Source organism: Phoca vitulina, unplaced genomic scaffold (assembly GCF_004348235.1).
Source record: "Phoca vitulina isolate PV1807 unplaced genomic scaffold, GSC_HSeal_1.0 scaffold2, whole genome shotgun sequence".
NCBI lineage: Eukaryota > Metazoa > Chordata > Mammalia > Carnivora > Phocidae > Phoca > Phoca vitulina.
In genome coordinates, this window is record NW_022589705.1 from 12427288 (window position 1) to 12448543 (window position 21256).

The 21256-nt window shown below is 40.5% G+C and overlaps 1 protein-coding gene across 1 annotated transcript in view; it reads left to right on the top strand.

Moving 5' to 3' along the window:
* Positions 1-16992, top strand: part of VAV3 (vav guanine nucleotide exchange factor 3) — a 359106-nt gene extending 342114 nt beyond the window's left edge. Inside the window, exons 26-27 of the mRNA XM_032422283.1 lie at positions 15351-15502; positions 16134-16992. Coding sequence (XP_032278174.1) covers positions 15351-15502; positions 16134-16175 — 194 coding nt within the window. The 3' untranslated portion in view covers positions 16176-16992. The remainder of the gene's footprint in view (positions 1-15350; positions 15503-16133) is intronic.
* Positions 16993-21256: the final 4264 nt, after the last annotated feature.

The window sequence follows — 21256 nt, forward strand, 5'->3', positions numbered from 1 at the left end:
CCTCATAATGTGATGCTCTAAGAAGGCCACAGCATCACTTTGGTGGGATTCCTGCCCCCATGAGGCATAATTTGAACCTAATCATGAGGAAACATCGGACAAACCCAATTTGAAGGACATTCTACAGAATAATTGGCCTATGTGCTTCAAAAACGTCAATGTCATGAAAGACAATTGTATCATTACAACAGAGACTGAAGAGACATGATAAGTACATGCAACATGTCCTAGATTGAATCCTGGGCCTGAAAAATTTTATGTACGTATGTATGTTAAAGGACATACATGAGACAGTGAACAAATTTTGAAGTTTTTAGATTAATAGTATTAATTTTTTGCTGATAATTATACTGTGATTATGAGAAGAAACTATCTTTAGTTTTAGAAAATACACACTGAAGTATTTAGAGGTAAAAGGCATTATGTCTGCAGTGTCTTCTAAAATGGTTCAGGAAAAATAGAGATGGATAAAGCAAACATGGTAAAATGTTAGCATTTGAGGAGGTTGAGGTGAAAAGTATATGGGAATTCTTTGTATTCTTACTACTCTAAGAATGAATCATTTTAGAAGTAAAATGTTGAAATTTGGAGATAATCCCATTAGCTGTATAACTCTAACAGGATTGAAAGAAAATGGCAGCATCCTGTTTCCTTCTCCAGCTACCGGTGCAGGGGGAGCTCGGTGCACTGATTTAGGGGTATGTAGAGAACTGAGTAGGTCCTATTTGAAACCATCTGTTCCTTACTGATGACCTCACTGTATTTGCTTATTCATTTATTCATTCCTTTATTCAACAAATATTTATACAACATTTCCCATGTGCCAGGCCCTGTGCCAAATGCTAGAGTTAAAACAGTAAATAGGATGGACAGTTTGGTGGACAGGGACAAATATAAAACAACTTCACAAATAATCACCAGTTTTGACAAGCCTTGTGAAGCAGAAGCACAGCTGAAAGGGTATGACAAGAGGGCCTACTTTACCTGCAGTGTCAGGGAAGGACAGAAGAAGTGACATCTAGGTGAAATGTAGAGGATCTGTGTGGATTGGCAGGGTGTGAGGTGATGGAGAGTAACGTAACTCCATGGTGGAGACATAGCTTGTGTGAAGGCCCTTAATCAGGAAGTAACTTTGTATGTCGAAGGACTTGGAAAGTCAACATGTTTGGAGCATAGTGAGCGCATTCTAATATATTTATATATACAGTGGAAATGTATTAAGCTTTATAAATAAGCAGAAAATGGTATGAACTGGTTTACACTGTTTTAAAAGATCACTATCTACTCCATGATAGTGGCTTGGAGGGAGGCATGGACAGAACAGAGATGAGTTAGGAAGTCATTGCAGATGTCCAAGGGAGGAATGATGCTGGTTTAAACAAGAGTGCAAAGTGGAGCAGGACTATGGCAGATTTGGATATCTTCTGGAAGTGTAATTGATTGCATAAGGGAATCGAGGTAGCAGTAGTACAAGGAAGATATACAAGTACTTGCCTTGGATGACTGGCAAATGGTGAAGCCATTGACCAGGAAACAGAAGAGATATTAACAGGTATAGAGGAAAAGGTAATACATTCCGTTTTGCACAAAGTTTTAGTACCTGTGCATCCTCAATATTTCAGTAGGTGGTTGGCACCAAAAAGAGTGGTCCGGGATGAAGATGAATCATTAACACCTTCATTTCATAGTTTACATAGAACATATAATATTATTTTTATATAGGTTAAGCGATTTCTTCTGGCGTACTGTTCCCTCAAGCCTTAGGAACCCGACTCCTTTGCTCCTCATTCTCATATCGATCGCACTTTGCACAGTGCCTTTGATGAAACATGCGTTCAGAAAAGGCTAAATAAATGAAGTCAGAAAATAAGGCCCATGGGAGACCTAGCAGGTATTAAAGTGCCATGTGTAGTTGATATTTGAAAAAACAGGGGAAAATGGGACAGTTTGAAAATAAAATATAGATCAGTATGCTCCTTTTGGTGTGGTGACAAATACTATAGCAATTCTTAAAAAATCAACAAAGGTTTCATTTGGTCTCTGGGACCATACAAATGACCTTGCAGGACAAAGAGCCAGATCCAGAGCCTGGGCGGCTTCACTCCAATGCTCTCTCTTTCCTTGCACACATGCATCCCCATTACTCTACTAACCATTTGACAAGGTTCATGAACTTCATTTTAGCCAGGGTGTTAGAAACTTGGAGAATTTGTATCATTCGTGTTTATTTAACTCAATATAGCATAATAGAGCTTTCATGTTTCTGATAATTCCTGAAACAGCCTGACAATGCCTTAACCACTATTTATTAGTTTAATCACAGTATAATAGTGGATAATATTTATTATCTCAAACATCCACTTCATTTAGTTTTTACCTTCTTGCCCTTGTAATTCAACAAACCCATTCTCACCTACCCTTATTTTCCGATCCCCTATCTTATGCTCAATCTTTTGTCATTTTTTTCTTCGATGACTTGGCATTTGGGTTTGACTCCATTTTATTCTGATAACGTGTTTGTTTTAATCCCATTGTATAAGTACCGCGCACTAACCGATTGCGCCACTGGAGCTCCTAATCCCATTGTAATAGTTTCCTTGGGCTGCCATAAAAATGACCACAAACTGGGTGGCTTAGAACAACAGAAATTTACTCTCTCACAGTTCTGGAAGCCAGAAGTTGTAAATCAAAGTGTTGGCAGGATCGGTGTCTACTAGAGACTCTGAGGGAGAATCTATTCCATGCCTTTTTTTATGGTTTCTGGGCGGCCGTTGGCAGTCTCTGGCATCCCAAGGCTTATAGAGACATGATTCCAGTCTCTGCCTTGTCTTCACATTACCTTCTCTTCTGTGTGTCAGATCCCTTTCTTTTATCTTATAAAGACACTTGTCATTGCATTCAGAGCCCACCTTAGTGCAGTTAGAACACCGCCCCCCCCAAATATGGGATGACCTCATCTCTCATCTTGAGATCCTTAACCTACATCTGCAAAGACCTATTTTCCAAATAAGATCATATACACAGGTTCTTGGTGGACATATCTTCTGGAACAGGGTAGGGGGTATACCATTCAACTCATTACAAGCTCATAGTATCAATTTGAAGTTTTTCTCTAAATTTTTCCATCCTTATTTTGTTTGTTTATAAGTTAGAGTGGTAAGAGGACTTGCATTATTAGGGTAGACAGGTAGTCAATGGATGGGAGTTAGAAGGCAACCATTACCTTAATACAATGAAGTGTTTTAAATGGATTGTAGCTTTCCTGCAGTAAGATGCACTGTCTCCCTAAGAGAAAGCACTTCTAAGCCAATGAGAGTTTCCAAGATGTATGTCTGAAACTTCATATAAAATATTTGATCCGTAAGAACCCAATAATCCTGCCTGATATTTAATAATTTGATGATTGGTGAAACACTGTGTTTTTCAGACCCCTTTTATGTACGTTAAATTCATGTCTCCGGCAGTTCTGTGAACCAATAGCTCCAGAAGAAGTGCCACGAAAGGTTTCTTTTGTCACACGGATGCACCACAGGTGCTGCTTATATGACACAGCCAAGTGACAGTTTCCCTCGGGTCCCCCCTCGTTTACTTCATCGTGCAGCGCTGGCTCATGAGGTTTAATGCTCACTTGATGAGGCTTAAAAGAGTTGGAGTTTGTGAAGTACTTAGAACAAGGTCTGGCACGTGGGCAGTGTATGTGTCTTAGCTCTTACTGTTACTGCTGCAACGGCCACCACTTCCGGTACTGTTACCCGGCGCGAAATGTTACATCAGCCTCATCTGGCACATCTTGATGTATTCATAAAGCCCTTCTCCTTGCGACTTTGGTTTCCCACTTCCATTTCCTGGGCTTCAGCTATATTCTCCCAGTACACACACTCTTCCATGGGCTAAGATAGTTGTAACAAATTGCTGACATTTTTATATTCTTTTTCCTCAGCATGTCTGTGAGGTCCACAGAATTTACTATTCTTGGGCAACTGATCAACTACAGTTGCACATCTTCATTATCAGGTCATGCTGGGCTCCCTGTTTTTATTTACTTACTTCAAGAGCTTTACTAGCTACTAAAAGGCATTTTTATCCTGAACCTGATAGCTTTAAAAATTAGTAGCCAGTACTCAGGGTCCTTTCAGAAATAGAGCTTACAGACAGAAATTCTACAGATACAGATAACCTCATTCAAAGCCATCTTTTTTTTTTTAATGTTTAAAAGCTCAAAAAGCAGCCTTATGTTTTAATATTTTTCATCTTTTATACTGTCTTTCCCATAGACCTTATGTTCTAAATTAAAAACTAGTCTCAATCAATGTGTATACTGTTCCCTAACTGACTATAGTACCCTCACATGGCAGCCCCGATCCAAGGCTTTAGTTTTTCTAGTCTCTCTTTCCTATGGAACACACAGTTTATCTAAATTGAGAAGAATTCCTTTTCTCCTTCCTAAAATTTGGATGAGGCTCCTGGCTTTGAGGAACAATGCCGAGAGCTCTCTTTTCCTGGTATTTGCCACTGATACCAGCTTCCCCCACTAAATTCCAAGTCTGCATCAGAGAGCAGGTCTTAATTCTGCAACTCGCTTCTCTCCTAATAACATGCGAAATTGAGTACAGAACTGGCTATGTTTTCCTTTCATTCATTCCTTTATGCACTCAACATTTTTGAGCATCTACTTGCACCATATATTATATCTCTCATACCCCTGAAATGTGACCTACAGTTTAGCTTAATGTCTGAACAATAGAGAGGGACGCAGGGGGGATTCTTGTACCTTGCACCTCAGTGCCTCACCTGGCCCAGGCTTTTTCAAACAGGTACCTTTTATGACATTCCTGAGAGGTCATCCTCAGGCTTTGCTTGCATAGTCAGGTGACCTTATGTCCAATGCAGTACAAAGCACTCTATTTTTTGAACAAAATAAAAACTTTTTTCTTATATTGATCTAGAAATGTACTGTACCTACATACAATAATAGTTCATCTCTTTAGAGCTACTCAAAGTAAATATATGATATATTCTCTCTACCATGATAACCTTTCTTTTGGTGTGCTTTTTCCCCCCCTTCTCCACTGTCTTTCTGTCTTTTTCTTTTCTATAAACTACCTCAGATTATTCAGTCCCCCCTCATATACACGGTAGCCACCTCTGTCACCATCCTGGCCAGCCTGCTAGGAACACACTCAAATTTGTCAGAATTGAGCATAAAGATTCCTGTATTGCCTGACTTGCTGGTTCAGATTTTGCTCAGTCTTTCTATGCAAAGTTCAGTCTTCTCCAGTTAATTTTCCCTCTTTCTTTTCTCTTTCTTCCTTATAGGGTACAGTTCTCCCTATTTAGATGAGTCTAAAAACTTCTTTCCTTGTCTGTTCTCACCAATAACCCCCTCCATAGGTCTCCACATTCATTCATTCAGCAGATCTTTATTGGGAGCCTACTTCAGGGAAGGCATTCTTCAAATTGTTTGAATTGATGGAGAATACACAGCAGTGGGGAAAAAAAAAAAATAGACAAACGTCTCTGCCTTTGTGGAACTTACATGCTAGTGGGGAAGGCAGATAATAGATAAAAATAAGTTCTAAGTATATTAGAAGTTGGTGAGTGCTCTCGGAAAAATAATATAACTGGGCGATGGTACTCAGGAGTGCCAGAGAAGGTTTAGTATTTTAACTGGGGTGGTAGGGGGATGAGAAACAAAACCAGGGGCCTATTTTTCCTCCTTTTGGTAGCCTAGCAGAAAGCTGGTTCAACAGTTCTGAGTTTTCTCAACAGCAGGAGAGGCTGAAACAGCCATTGGCTCCAGAAGCTCCCTTTTCTAATAGGGCCACTTGTAGGACCAGTGTCTGAGTCTGTTCCAAATGCTGCTACAAAATAACATAGACTGAGTGGCTTATGAGCAACAGAAATGTATTGCTCACAGTTCTGGAATTTGGGAAGTCCCGAGATCAAGGTGCCAGCAGATTCAGTGCCTGCCGAGAGCCTGCTTTCTGGTTCACAGAAGGCACCACGTGTCCTCACATGGTGGAGGGGGCTAGGGAACTCAGTGAGATCTCTTTCATAAGAGCATTAATCTCATTCATGGGGGCTCCGTCCTCATGACCTAAGCATCTCCCAAAAGCCCCCCTGCCTAATAACATCACATTAGGCATTAGGTTTCAACATATGAATTTGGGGGTAGGGGCAACACAAACATTCAGTCCGTAACAGGGAATTTCTATTATTACAAACTTGCCTAAATACGCTATCAGTCTGTAAAGCAGGCTGCTGGAATTTTGACGATGGTGTGTGCAGACCGTCTGTGCCCTACCTAAGCAATAGGACAGTGGGCGTTTGGGGTGGACTCTACCTACTACTCTGCCTTCATGTCATTCCCTCCAATAAACCCTGTTTTCTCTCTGTACCACTTGGCACGAGTGGTGAATGTCCATGACACTTTTATGGGGCATCGAAGTAATCCTCGTTGTGAAGGTAACATTTGAGTCAAGACTCAAGTGAGAGAGGGAACGGCCAGTGCAAAGGAAGGAGCATATGTGATCTGTGCAGTGTGGCCAGAGAAGGACAGGGAAGGGAGGCCAGAGCATGCAGTGCCTTTTAGGACTTTAGCCTTTACTCTGGAAGAAATGAGAAGCCGCTGGTGGATTTAAGCAGAAGAAAGACATGATTTGAACCTTAAGTATTAACAGGATTATTCTGCCGCCTTTGTTGAAAAAAGGCCACGGAGAAGGGGACAAGGTAGAAACAGGAAGACCAGCAAGGAGGCTCATGCAGCACCCCAGCCGAGAGCTAGCAGCTTGGAACAACAGGCAGCCATATAGGTGATGGATTTTGAAAGTGATGCAACAGGCTGTTCACATCAGATGTGAAACAGACTAGCAAGAGAAGATTCAAGAATGACTAAGGTTTTAACCTGAGCAGGTGGAAGATTGGAGATTTTTTTAAGGAGGGGCTCAGATGGAGCCTAAAGTCTAGTCATAGCATTCTCAATCCAAAATGACTAATTTCATCTCTGTATCATTTCTGTATGTGTCTGTCTTTTCACGAATCTGTAAGCTCTTCTGAAGTCAGATGCTCTGTCTTGTTATATCTCCAATATCACCTTAGCACAATACTTGGGACATCAGTAGTTTTTTAATAAATGTCTATCAATTATTTTTAAAGAGTGAGGATTTAGAATTAAGTTTGTGTCTTGATAAACTAGATGTCTGTAAATAATCTGAAATTCCTAGAAATGTCAAATGATCTAATTTTCCATAACAATAGGAAAGGCCTTATACTCATTTTTTTTCTTGTTAATGGCTTTATATGCTTATACTGTGCAGTGTTGAATACAAAGTAGCTGTTTGTTTTTTTCCAGTAATTCTAGATACAAGTTTTCCTTGTTATAACTTTGAATTTCAGGTTCAAGGAGATTGGTCCATTTACCAGATGCCACCATTCAATGAAATGAAACCAATCTAAATTATTTTTTTCAGTGACAGTATATAAAATATACAACAAACACTGAACATTTGCAGGAAACGGGGGAGCAAATTTTTGACATTATGTCTAAGACATGGCTAAGTTCTAAAATAAAACCAGGTTAAGGACCACAAATTTAAATTAAACATTCATTAAATTCTCAGCATGTTCTCTGGTGCTAGGCCATCTGTAGACAGTCTTGGTAAAAAGAGTCTACTGGATTGCTCATCAGAGTGTCCCACATAGGAACATCATTCTCCCCAAGGCCACTGCTGGGCAGCAGACTCAACAGGGATCATCTATTCATGATCATACCATTGGCCCGATTGCCTGATATCTTTACTAATAGCTTCCTGTTACAAAAGTGAGTGTGAACACGTGGTTGTTACAACCTAGATAGAGATAGACATGGGGAATGTCTATCTCATAGAAGAATTAGCAAATGCTTAGGGTCATGTTCAGTTATACATGTAATGGTAGTTCAGAACTACCTTGTGATTTGATAACCAGTACCTTAAGGAAGAGTATTGATTGAGCTTGCTCTCTACTGTGTATAAATTTCAAACATTATTGAAAATTGAGTAGATTTTCATTTGGTCATGAACACGAATAGCCTAATCAAGACAGAGTTAAAACTTTAAAGCAATGTTTAGTTAACCTTGACAACAGAAGTATAGGCATCAAATACCAGTTCACGAGCACTTTTTTATACTACTGTAAGCACTGTGTTCTTCTTGATTGAAATACTTCTGTGTGCTGTGGCTCGGTTTTCTCAGTTAAGTCTCAGAACTGAATACCGTTCAGCAGTGATTTGCCAGTTGATTATGGCTATGCTGATAGCTTCTGTTCCCACTTTAGTAACAGGTAACTTCTGTTTCAGTTAGAGAACGTCTGTACTTTTGGTTTTGTTTGTTTAACCTGGAAAAGTTGATAAATAATATTTGACTGTATTCTTAATAGTTCCTAATGAGAAATATTAAGTCACCATACTATGAGCCATTTACTTCCTAATATCCCACCAATGTTAGCCCAACTGAGTGCCAGGTGTCATGTGAAAAATAGCCAGAGACACCTGCCTGAATATGATGGTCTCTCTGAGTAAGGTTCTCCTTTGTCTGTGTTAGTAAGGAGCTCAAAGTGTTTGAGGAAGGAGGAAAGTTAGGCCCTTAATTAAAGCATGCGGTTTGCCAATGATTCCTTCAGTGATAAAAGTCTCAACATAGACTTAACATTGTCTCAGAGGGTACAGATAGGAATAAAAGAGTTCTTTCTCTCAAGAAACTTCCCAAAATGATGCAATGTACTAGCAGACAGGCTATCTATAATATTAAGTGGTGAAGTGAATATTAGCCCAGGAAGTGAAAGGGATGGGAGAGATTTCACCTCAACATTCTCATTTGAATGCCACTGTTACTTGTCTATTTCTAATTCCATTCCAGGATAGGCATCTACCAGTAATTCTTACATTAGCAGCACCTTGGTATAATAGGAGAGTTTGATGAAGAAAACATGTATATGCATCTAGAAATAGGTGGATATGTTCTCAGTAAGGATATAAATGTGTTTTGCAGGTTAAGCCACTCTGCAAAAATTTTTTTTTTATCAAATACCTTATTCTGACATCATTTACATCTAGATTTAAATCCATACTTTCCAAGGGAACATGTTGTTTTATACTCTTGTCTCCATAGATGTCAGGCATTCAGATGCTATTTTGCCAGCTTATGAGAATTAAGGGCCCGAAGGCAGTGAAAATTAATGTATAGGAAGAGCAGCAACAATAAGTCATGCTATAATGTGTAGAAAACTAGAAAGCATCCCTACCAGTCCTTAAAATATTTGGCTGAGAGCGGTGCACTGGGTGGCAGGAGAAAACTGATTAACCTTTTACCCCTAAGAAGATTCCTCAGGCATACAGTACGCTTAATGCCAAGAGACATACAGTACTTAATAGCTGTTCGGCATCTCCGGAAAAATTACAGTTATTGTAGGAATATCATTGATAGATTATGGTTCTCAGGGATCCTGGGGAATAAAACCTGAACATATTTCACGTTCTTTTCTTTGTGTTGTGCTGGCTTTTGTTGGAAGTCTTTTTGAGCAGTTAAATGTGCAGAAGATGAGCTCAGTGAATAGGAGGAGGAGACATAGGAGCTTGCAAAATTGAATACCCTGCTGAGATACTTGTCCATTCAGCAGCCTCAGTAGCTGAGCACCGGGCCTGATCCTGTGGGGATGCAGAAGCAGTATAGGGGTTAGCCCCTGCTCTCCAGAATCAACAACTAATTGGAGCTATGCAGTAATTAAACAGTAGAGCCAGGGAGTGCCATGATGTAAGTGCCTCAGATGGCTAGAAAGAACAAGGAAGGAAGGGGACAAGTGTTGTCTGGCTTGGTCAGGGAAGACTCGTGGAAAGGGCCTGAGCAGAGCTTTGGAGACAAGGAGGTTAAGGTTAGCAGGGGCAAGGTGAAGGAGCAACCTTCCAGAGTGAGCAAAAGTTTTGAGTTGAAACCAAAGCTGAGGGCCTTGGCGGGTATTCCCACCAGCTGGTCTGGGTGAAAAGAATTTATGTGACAAAATGATGGGAAGATTTGGTTAGAAAGGCAGGAAACAGCCAGACTATGAATTGCCATGGAATTCAGGGCAAGAGTTTGGATTTCATAATCTGGGAAAAGGAATGACAAATCTCTGTTTATTGTGAGTAGCTGGGAGGCAGTATTTAGAATAGAATGGAAAGAAAGTGCAAAGCAAGAATACCAAAAGGAGGCAGTTGTCTTAGTTTAGAAATGGCATAAGTACCTGGGTTGGGATGGTGGAGCTGAGAATTCAGTGAAGGAATAACTTCATGTTTCAGAGGAAGAAGAGAGTGAATAAAAAGCATACTGACTTTGCAAGGGTAGTTTGCCAAGAATTCGAAAGTCATTGAAAAGACAAAAATGTGGAAGTTTGAGCTAGATCACAAGGAGGAAGATGATGACTTTGGTTTCAGGCAGGTTGCATCAGAGATAATGGTGGTCCTTCATGGCAGGGTCATGAAAACATCTGAAATTACAGACTGGAATTTAGGTGAGGATGCAGGGCATATCCCAGAATCTGTTCCATTCATTGTGGGGGGAAAAAAAAAATTAGTCTCAAGTGAAGCCAGCAGAGGAGTCAAGGCTTAACCATGGGGAAATAGCTACCATTCAGCTAAGATTATAATATTTTAGATAAGATTGAAGAAGATTCTAATTGTAGTTACTAGACATGAATGCCAGTGTGTATAAAGCTTTTAGGGTTAGAGAAGAGAAAGGGTAGCACACTGATATCATGTATCTGAAACAGATTCATGTCCACTGTGTACAGTGAGGCATTATCCATATTACTTCAGGAATGTTAGATATTTTAAAATTAGAGACAGGTTATCTGATCTAATATCTACCAATTGAGATTATTTAAATTGCATTTAATTGTGTTTTCACTGATTTCTTATTTCTTCCTTCTAGAGCTAACTTATCTCTTGTTAAAGTTCAGACTGCTGACTTACATTACCTTCATTAGAAATTTTGAAGAAATACAGTCTTCTTTTATTGCTTTATGGATAAAGTAGTACCAGAGAGATAATCAAGGATGGGCACTTAGAAAGCAGCTAAAGGAGAGAATTCTAGTACTTGCCAGAAGTAATGTGTAGAATGGGGGGTTCACAAACAGGGGGTAGGAATCTTGGCACCAGATTTTCTGCCAACAATACAGTTAGATATGAGCCATTTTTCTCATTAAATTAGAGATGGCATCCCCTCCTCTCTCTAATAGTGGGTATAACAGGATCTCCAGGAAATTTAAACCAGTTATGTTGCATGGCAATAAGTGAATTGAGCAGATTGTAAAATTAATTGTAATGGCATGTACCACTGAATTTTAAAATTTAAAAAATGTAATGTGGAAGATGCAATGGATTAGAAAAGAAGTTTATCAATGAGGATATGCCTCAGGGTAGATTAAAAGTAAATATGTAAGGCCATTCATGAGGAAAGTGTCATGAATGCATCAATGCATATATGAAGGATCCGTAGCCCATGGTTCTGAGAGCAACTGAATCGCATCCAATTTCCATGGCCAGTCTACTTGGATAGTACCTGAGTATCCCCTTCATGAGCTACTGCCGTTCATAAGTATCACCGAACCCCTTCCTGACAAGAGTATTACCTTCGGGAGAATTCTTTGGCTCTCAGATCCATCAGTGGCCTGAAAGAGACAGAATATATTGCAGGATTATGTGGACTCATTCCAGTTTGTTTAACCCACTTTCACCTCATCCTTGGTCCTAGAAACTTTTTGTCACAGTTTAGATTAGGTCCCGGTACAAGTAACGGAAATCCAAAAATCATTGGCTTAAACAGGCTAGACCTCTATTTCTCTTTATAATAAAATCCTGGAAGTGGTCAGTCCATGGCTGTGGGGGAAGGTCATCTCTTCCATTAAATCTTCAGTAACTCAGCTTCCCTCAAGCTTATGAGCTACCATCCTTAACGTGAGGCCTTTCTCCTCATGGGCCCAAATGGTAGCTTTCACATTCCACACAGCAGGATAGAATAAAGAACCAAACAAGAAAGGTGAATGCATGTGCCAGCTGCCTTGCCAGGAAAAGTCCCGCAAGCTGCCTCCCAGTACCCTTGCTTATATCCTGGTGGCAGGAACTAAGTCATAAGCTGCATAGACCTGCAAGAAGACAGAGAAATGAAGTGTGCCTTTTGGGCAAACACAGCCTGGCCAAATAACCTGTTACAGGGATGAAGGGGGGGGGAATAAATATTGGAAGAAAATGTATAACCAGGCCTTTCTTTTCCTTTACAATGGCACCGTGGCATTGACAGGTGGAGTTTGATAACTGCCTAGGGAGGGAGCTGATGCATAGCAGTGCAGCAGTTAAGAGCCTGGACCCCGAAGTCCTCCTGCCTGGCTTTGAATCCAGGTCATTCTAAGATATCAAGGGGAAACAGTATCAGTACCTTCTTCTTTGAATTGTTGGGATGATTAAATTAAATGCTGAATATAAAACATAGAACATGGCATTTAACACTTCAGGACCACTTGATAACCGTTTGCTTTTATTATTTAAAAGTAAAGTAAAAAGTTTTTGAGGGTAGAGTTTTTACATATAACTTTTCCATACATTCCTAAAATTGGGAGATGTATTTATATGATAAGATTTGGAACGATTTACATTGTGTGTGTGTGCGGAAATAAGCTAGCGTGTGCATGCTTGACTGGGGGTGGGGTGGCGCCTAACAAACCGTATGAGTGACTTTCCTATGGGCTCTGCATGTTTCGTTGGCACTACTCTATGGGCTCTTGCCTCTTTATATCAGTTTTGATGTGAAGCATATTTTCCATTAAGAACTTACAGGCTCCCCCTTTCCACTGGTGTAACAAAGTGGGAATTGTGCATGGAGGCCATCCTCAGATGGAAGGGGCTCAAAGATGGCACCGGGGAGTGGGTGTGCTGTGTTCACCTGTAAAGGGATAGACAGCTCTAAATTTCAGAACTAATGTCGGTCAAAATCTAAAAATCTGCTTGTCCTTTATTTAGAAATGGTGATAGGGGAGAAGTGGGTGAAAGCGAAGCTTGAGATTCCGACTTTGATGTGACCGTTTCCTTATGATTATAGACAACGAAATAGCTGTGTTGAGATATTTTTTTGCCATTACCTAAATGCTCTTTTGCTTCTCTCTTTTTCTTTCTTTCTCTAAGCCCCTTCTTTGTTCTGTGGGTTTTCTTTTGTAACTCCTCCAGACTACAGCTTTGTTCCCCCTTCTTCCACTCCTTTCTGGTCAGGTACTGCTTTACTGCTTTTATATGTCTTTTCCACTTGCTTCTGTTTGCAAATAAAATATTTTAACCTCTGTGTATTGCTTCTCGTATAGATGCATCTCCCCACAAATAGTCCCTAGAGTCGCATTCCCACTGTGTAGTTTCCTCTTCTCTGTCATAAAGTCATTGTTTGTCATGACATTTCATTCCTCTGGTCTTGTGTGTGTGCTCATGTTATGTATTTCCATTAGACATTTTTAAATTTTATTTTATCCGTTGGGGGAGAGGTTGGAAAGGGTTGAGGGCTGAAAGTATAAAGTGGGGGATGAACCACTCTATTAAAATCATTACTTTTCTTGAGGCTTAGAAATTTTAGTTGAGGAAAGCCAACGTTCACATAGTCCCAATAAGAAAATAAACAGAACCAAAAGCCCAACTTTGTGTCCAACTAGAAAAGTAAAGTTCGTGTTGCTTGGAAGGATGACTGTGCGCATCAGTTTGTGTACAGGCATTCTGGTCTTGATTTTTGTCACAAGCCCGAGAATTTAATGGCTGTTTATGTGCCAGGTAGGGGCATACGTTATGGCTAGGTCAAGTATGTTTTCTTACAGATTTTTAAAAATTAACCTGTAAGTTCCAGTGGAATCATAACCTTTAGTACCAGAAAGACCTTAGACGTCAGCTAGCAGAGACCTTTCATTTTATAGGTGAGAAACGTGGGGCCTCCAGGGTTAAAGAGACCTATGCAAGGTCGCACGGTTACGTTGATGATTGGTTTTTCCATCACAGGGGTGTTTTTCTGTGCACTAACTCTGAGAGTAGTGCCCCAGTAATGGGACAGGTTTCAGTAAGAAAACTATTAAAGTGGTTTGTGTTCGAACAGTAAAGTAAAATGACCATATTTTTACTCCCTTTACAGTTCTGAAATCTAGGGCATTGCTATTCATTTATCTTATGATAGATACCTGGAGACTCAAAGACTCACTGCAAAGCCCCGAGTAATAGGCTAGCGCTCCCTGTCTCCAAGTGGGCAGGCTCTCCCAGGCTAACACCAGTCGCAAGCTCGGCTGCCTGGGCGCTAGGAACTGTTAAAAATACAGATGTATGGCATTTTCCATTTGTTTCTTTTTCGTATACTTCCGTTCCTCTACTGTTTAAGGGTTATAAAGTCCCACTGTTCCCAGGTGAGTGATTCTCAGAATCACTGCACATATAATTGAAAATACTTTATAACCCCAAGGAGCAACAGGTAGAGAAGTTAAGTATGAAATGTGTCGCAAAACACTAGAGAAGAACAAATGTACAGCTTGAACTGAGTTTTTCTTTCAGGGTAGGGCAGGTTAGGACAGGGAGTAAGTTAGCTCTTCTCCTACCATAAAACAAACCTGAATATAGAAAATGAACACACTGACCTCTTGTTTTTCAGTACATTCCTTCAGCAAAGTTTTCTATACCTGCAGTATTTGTTTGAAAGAAAGAGGACAAATTGATAGTATTTATGTGTTCTTCCAGTGAAACCTCATTTCAGCTTCACATAATGAAATTCTATATAAAACAACAACTGAGTTTGTCCCCAAATAGTTTTAACCCCCCCAAAAAAGGCTGGTTGGGGGAGGAAGAGCCATTTAACTAGAAGCAATGACGTGGATTCAAGGAGAATTTCAGAGCAAAACATTTGGTTGTTTTGAGTCTCAGTTGAAGAAATTATGAGGTAAAAATGTAAAGCTTTGACCTTAGAGGTTCTTGTTAGAAATGGATTATCATGCCATCAATAGGAAATTTATGCTAGTTCTTTTAGATTCTATCTCCTTGGATAATAATTTAGATATTAACTTCTTTTTTTTTTAAACAAAAACTAGTCCCTGCTTTGAGGTTCTTATGAAGAATGAAACAGAACAATGCTTCTTTAAGCGTTATGAAGTGAACTTGACTACACCTGACTGCATTGAAACAGTTGTGCTGCTTTCAAGCTCCTCCGCCACTATCACGAGTCTGTAGTGCAGTCATGGCTGTGCATTTTGATAGCATCTAGAACATTCATCTGAGTAGGCGCTGATGGTTGTTAAACGCAAATCGGTTCTGACTCCCCATCATTTCTTAACAGTGCTGAGTCCGAAAGTGCTGGGCATTGCCATTGCTCGGTATGACTTCTGCGCCAGAGACATGCGAGAGTTGTCCTTGCTGAAAGGAGATGTGGTGAAGATTTACACGAAAATGAGTGCGAATGGCTGGTGGAGAGGAGAAGTAAACGGCAGGGTGAGTTGACCCTCTCGAGGTGCTTGTGCAGGTGAATGAAGCGGACCGGGCGGTCGTTGGCACCCCCTCTGGGGCTGGGGCTCTGGAGCGTGGTGGTGGTCCTCACTGAAAACAGGCACTCAAGAAAAATATGGTGAATGGATACGATCGTGGCATAAATAAAGTTCACCTGGGCAAGTGTGATGGCTTCCTATTTGGAAAAGGATTGAGGAACATTTCAGTTCTTTTTAGTCCATAAGCCTCAGAGCATAAATTTTATGTGGAATACAGAATATTTATAAGAGCTGCTGATGTAAATTGGAAAGAATGGGACATAGCACCCTTGTCTTTGTATCCTGTTCTAGAGCAGAAACGGGAAGCGTTAAGTAGGAGAGCCCTTATTACACTTAATTTACATATTTGTTTGAGTGCTAGCAGATTAGAACACTGTGTAGGCTTATTTTATTCCTCTGTCTCTATCATTCATGCTATCAGGCTTCTAGGGCAGTTAAATCAATCTTCCTTACCTACAGTGGTCATAAAATCCCAGCTTAATCAGGGTGTTATAAAAACGAAATGCTCTGTTTGTAGAACCCTTTGAAATGCCAGATGCAAAGTCATGTTGCTACGTTGGTTGCTTTTTCTTTTTTAGGTGGGCTGGTTTCCATCCACGTACGTGGAAGAGGATGAATAAATTGCACCCCAGCGTTGCACCCTGCACCAGGAATCTCAGAGAAGGGATACACAGAAGCCCGCACAGCATTGTGAATTAACTGAAGTGTTTAAAAAGCCGCATTTCTGGCTATTCAACCTCCCTCCTCTTCCCCTCCTAAGTCTTAATGCTGGGATTTCTAAAGATGCTGGTACTGACAGATTAATGGCTTGCCTCGAGCTGTGCAAGAAACAGCCTGCCAGTCCGTCATTGTCGGGGACCAGGGCAAAGCCCAAAGCCGCTTTTCCCAAGAGAGCCCTGCAAACACATTGGTTCATGTTTCTTTTTACTCCATGCGGTCAGACACCATGAACGCCAGCTATTAGTAAATGTGGAACACATATTTACTTTCTTCTCACGTGCCATTCCCAGAATTTTGGATGGTACAAAGAAGCAGAAGTTTCATTTTGCTTTTCTCAGCATGAGGAAAAATTCGAGTTTTGCTATTTGGGCAGCTTACGGGAAAGGTCCAGCAGTACTCGTGTCTTCAGTTGTCTCATAAGGTGACTCCTTGCCCGGCAAACTCTTTAACCCCCATATGTGACTCATGATAAAATAGAAGAGGCAAATGCTCAGGTTTGCTTCATAAGTGACGTATGCCAGAGGGGTTTTAATTATTCATTTGATGTTCTATTTGCAAACTTCTTTATAAAAAAAATTACATAAAAGCGAGTGTCTTCCTATGAAATTTTCACAACCTTCGTGATTTCGTAGGGTTATTTTGGAAATGTGTACTTGATGAAATAATCTGGGCTGGGTATGTTCTAGTTACAAGTAACCTGGGTAAGGTGACGTTGTTTACAGAAATAGATCAAGGGCTATAATTGAGAGGAAGTCATTTTATAGAAGCAACATCTATGAAAATAGGCCTTCCTGCCCGCCCCCCCACCCCTGCAAAAAAACAAAAAAACAAAAAAAACAAAAAACTGGTACATATCTGCTGAATCTCACATTTTCCTGAAGTATACAGCAGCACAAATAACTTTGCTGCGGATCTTGTAAGGGAAACACAAGCTGGGTCCTTTATGCATTTCTGGGAGGGGAGAGTCCCTAAGGCTTTTCTGGTCTTACTCGCTGTGGGCTCCCGGCTTCTCACTAGGACCTTCCCATTTGCAGGCCCTTTTGGGGTGTGTGCTAACTGGCAGGAAGATCAGTTTTGCGGTGCATTTATTTGACCAAGCTTTTACTTTTTATGTGAGAAGTTTAAATATGTTCTTCCTGGGATATAGAGTCCTCAGTCAAGGCAGTCAAGTTAAGACACTAACTTGGCCCTTTCCTGATGAAATATTTTCCCCAGAGCAGAAGTCTTGTTCCAACACGATTCAGAGACTGTTTCATGCTTGAAGACAACAAAGCAGAACATTAGAAGCATTAACTTACTAGAGCCAAACTAGGAACATTCGGTTCTGAAATTTTAGATCATCTCTGAAATATGAGGTAGGTGTGGCCTGCCCTCTCCCCGACCCACTTTAATGCCAGAACTTGATGTTCAGTAGACACATCCCCCTTCAGAGACCTTTGTGAGCTAGGACTTCTCAAAAGATAGATTCAGGATCTTTACCTCAGAATTATGTAAACTGTGATTGCATTTTAGAAAAGTTATTGTTTGCTAAAACCAATTAAGTTTTTGTATATGTGTAAATGATCACAAAAATGAATTTTATAAAATGTTCTTTCTGTACAGTCAAGTTGTACCCTTGAGACGCACTCTTGGAGTGGATTCTTTCCTATGAAGTCTAGCTGTGACTCTGTGTCTCGGGAATGTTTTGTCTGTTACTGTCAGCCAAATGTCATTATGGAGAAAGTCGCGTCACACAAATTGAAACACTCCTGTGTACAGTACTGTAGCTTGTACTGTTTCTTTTATTGTTATTTTAGCCAATAGCCCCCCTCCTTTACAAGTGGTGTTTGGTCTTCTTGTTGCATTTCATGGACCTGGGGGCTTCCTAGCAGAGGACATTAGAGCTCCTTTTCATAACATTACCGATTACATCTTTGTCTATGTTTAATACTTTGTACTGGAAATTTTGAATGCTGCGGATTTGTGTAGATTTCTAATACCAAAGACAGAAGTAAACATTTCTTTCCATATGCTTTGTCTTGCCTGTATGCCGCCATTGTGTAATATGGTGAATTAGAGTGGTATTTCACTTTGTAATATTTTGTAAATATGTCAATACAATAAATAGTTACTACTTGCATTAAATTGATTTCTTGAGAGTTGAAGAGTCTTTCCATGAACAATTCCATGATTAAAAATATACCAGCCTCAGAATAAACATGGGAATAGAAGCCCTAATTTTGATTAGAGTTAGCTTGGGATTGCTGCCTCAGTTATGAACAGTGACCTGTAAGATATGCTCGGTGGTCGCATACAATATCCACTGACATGTTTACTATGTGTCGCACACTATTCCGAATGCTTTTTGTGGACTAACTTACAACAACTCCAGAAGGTAGAACCCTTCATTATCTCCATCGTTTCAGATGAAGAAACGAAGGCCGCACGACCCAGGTCACACAGCTGGTAAGCGTCGGTCCTGGGGTTCTGACTTCGGCAGTCTGGCTTCAGACCCTGAAGAGCCACTACTACCCCATGGTACCACATTTTAGGAGGCAAAAGAGAGATGATGTATGTTTCTAAGATTACATAGCCAAGAAGCTATCTGATGCAAAATATCGGTTTAAACAATTGAAGATGAACACAATTCAGGAATATTTGCCCGTTCTTGCCTCGTAGAAGAAAACCTCAAACAGATATTTCCTAGAGCGACTGTGTCAGAGATTGAACCTTTTCTGTCTTGATTCAAATTTTGCACAGAAAATAATGAACTGCTAAAGCAGAAAGATCCAGAGGCAAGTTTCCTTTGGCAGAGCCAGCCTGAGGATTGTCCGCGGTGGGTGGGGCCAGGCTGGCTCAGAAGAGGGCGGCAGCCTGTTCCCAATAAGGGCCAGGAAAGCCTTGCTCCCCAGGAGTAGACAGCAGTAGCTTCTGCTTGGCGTCACCAGCACAACTGCACTCAGAAATACAAAACCCCCCTATTTCCTTATGGTACAGTGGGTTATCCAGCCCTCTTCCCTTCACTTGAAGAGCCTATGCCTTTGGTGTTTTTGTTTTATCCCTTCACTTTGACTTTTAACATTCATGTGACTTTTAGACCTTCTATCAAATCATCACCATCCTCACTGCCACTGAGGACTCCCTCTTTATTTTTTTATTATTTTTTTGTTTGTTTTTTTAAGATTTTATTTATTTGAGAGAGAGAGAATGAGAGAGAGAGAACACATGAGAGGGGATAGGGTCAGAGAGCGAAGCAGACTCCCCGCCGAGCAGGGAGCCCGATGCGGGACTCGATCCAGGGACTCCAGGATCATGACCTGAGCTGAAGGCAGTCGCTTAACCAACTGAGCCACCCAGGCGCCCCTCCCTCTTTATTACTTAACATGGGAATATATGCTTTATAACATTCCCTTGTGTTTTGTCTTCCATCCAGTGATTGATATAAACTACACGGATACCTAATCTCTAGGTCCGACAGCCGTACAGAAGAGTGGTGAGAACTTGGCCCCAGACATGAGACAGCACGTCTGGGTCCGTACCCCATCAGGCCACAAAGGCCTCAGCCAATCATGGTAACAATGGTGCCTGTTTCAGAGGATGGTTGTGAGACTCAACTGAGGCTGTACGTATACAGTGAAAGTGTGTCTGACATATCCTGAACCATTTTTGCCATTATCATCATCACCCTTGTCAGATGGATCTGCTGGCAAATTTGGGTAGTTGCCATATTAATCTTTGAATTCCTTTAGCATAATTCAGCCTTATTTATTGGATTAAGGAGCGGAACTCTGCAGATACTAAATTAGTCTCTCTAGGAAGGAAATTCAACCCTTTGGTGTCACAGGAAGAGTGAGAATCCTAGCATCCGTCAGATCTGGGTTCAAACCCCAGCTCTGCTGTTGACTTTTCTGAAATCAATTTCTCTTCTATAATAAAGGGATAATTATAAGTGTCTGAGGGGCTCGTATGAAAGATAAACCATAACATGAAAAGTGCCCAGCAAAGAACCTGGCACATGGTGAGTACTCAAGAAGTGTTGATCTCCTTCCCTTTATGAACTATAAAATACTCAGGAATCAAGTTATATATTTGCAGCTTTTATTTTGAGTACTAGAGTTAATGCTTTGTTTCTTAAACATGGTTTAATTTTGAGCATTCAAATTATAGGTGGAATAAAAGGTGTGTGTTCAGGAAGATTAATATGCAAACCCACAAACAATTTCAGAAGTTGAGTTTAACAGCTCCACATTATTTTCACTAGGAAAATGGAGTTGTCACCCAGCTCATTATCATTTAGACCCAGTCCATTAGTCACCTCATTTTCACTGAAAATAGTTTTCTGGGATCAGGTGGACTCTAATTAGGAACGTTATGCCCTCATGTCTTGCAGACTTTGGAAGGCACCTTATTGCAAGTAATGGACACGTCCCAGAAAAAAGATAAAAAAGGGATCCTATCTCTAGTTAGATGCCATCAATTAGACAGGATTAGGGAAATAGTGATAGAAGACATACAAAAAATTTAAAGGATTCTAGACTCTGGCTCTGTTGGAAAGTTCCAGAGTTTCTAGGCACAATGCAACTAGGGTAACTCAGATGTTGAGAGACCTCAGTGCAGAAGTAGAATGTACACAAAAGTTTCCTCGTGCCCTCTGTTTTAATAGACACCAGGGTCCGTGATGACTCCTGAGCTGGGGGAAGGTGAACTAAAGAATGGCCGATGTGTCCAACCCATCGTCTGCTGCCAGAGCCTTGTCCCCTTTCCCCGGCCAAGTGGGCCTGGGCAAAGCACGCAAGATCTTCATCTCTGAAAATAAAGAGGTTAACTGGTTGAATTCTGTTACTTCCATTTTAGCTCCATAGTCTTGTGAATTTCTGGGTTTTTTTTTTTTTTCATGGTTCAGAATAAAAAAATTCAAAGACTTCATCAAAATGTGCAGGTTTTAAAATACATCAGCACTAACCATGCAAGTCAAATATCTAGTTGTATTGATGAGTAATTG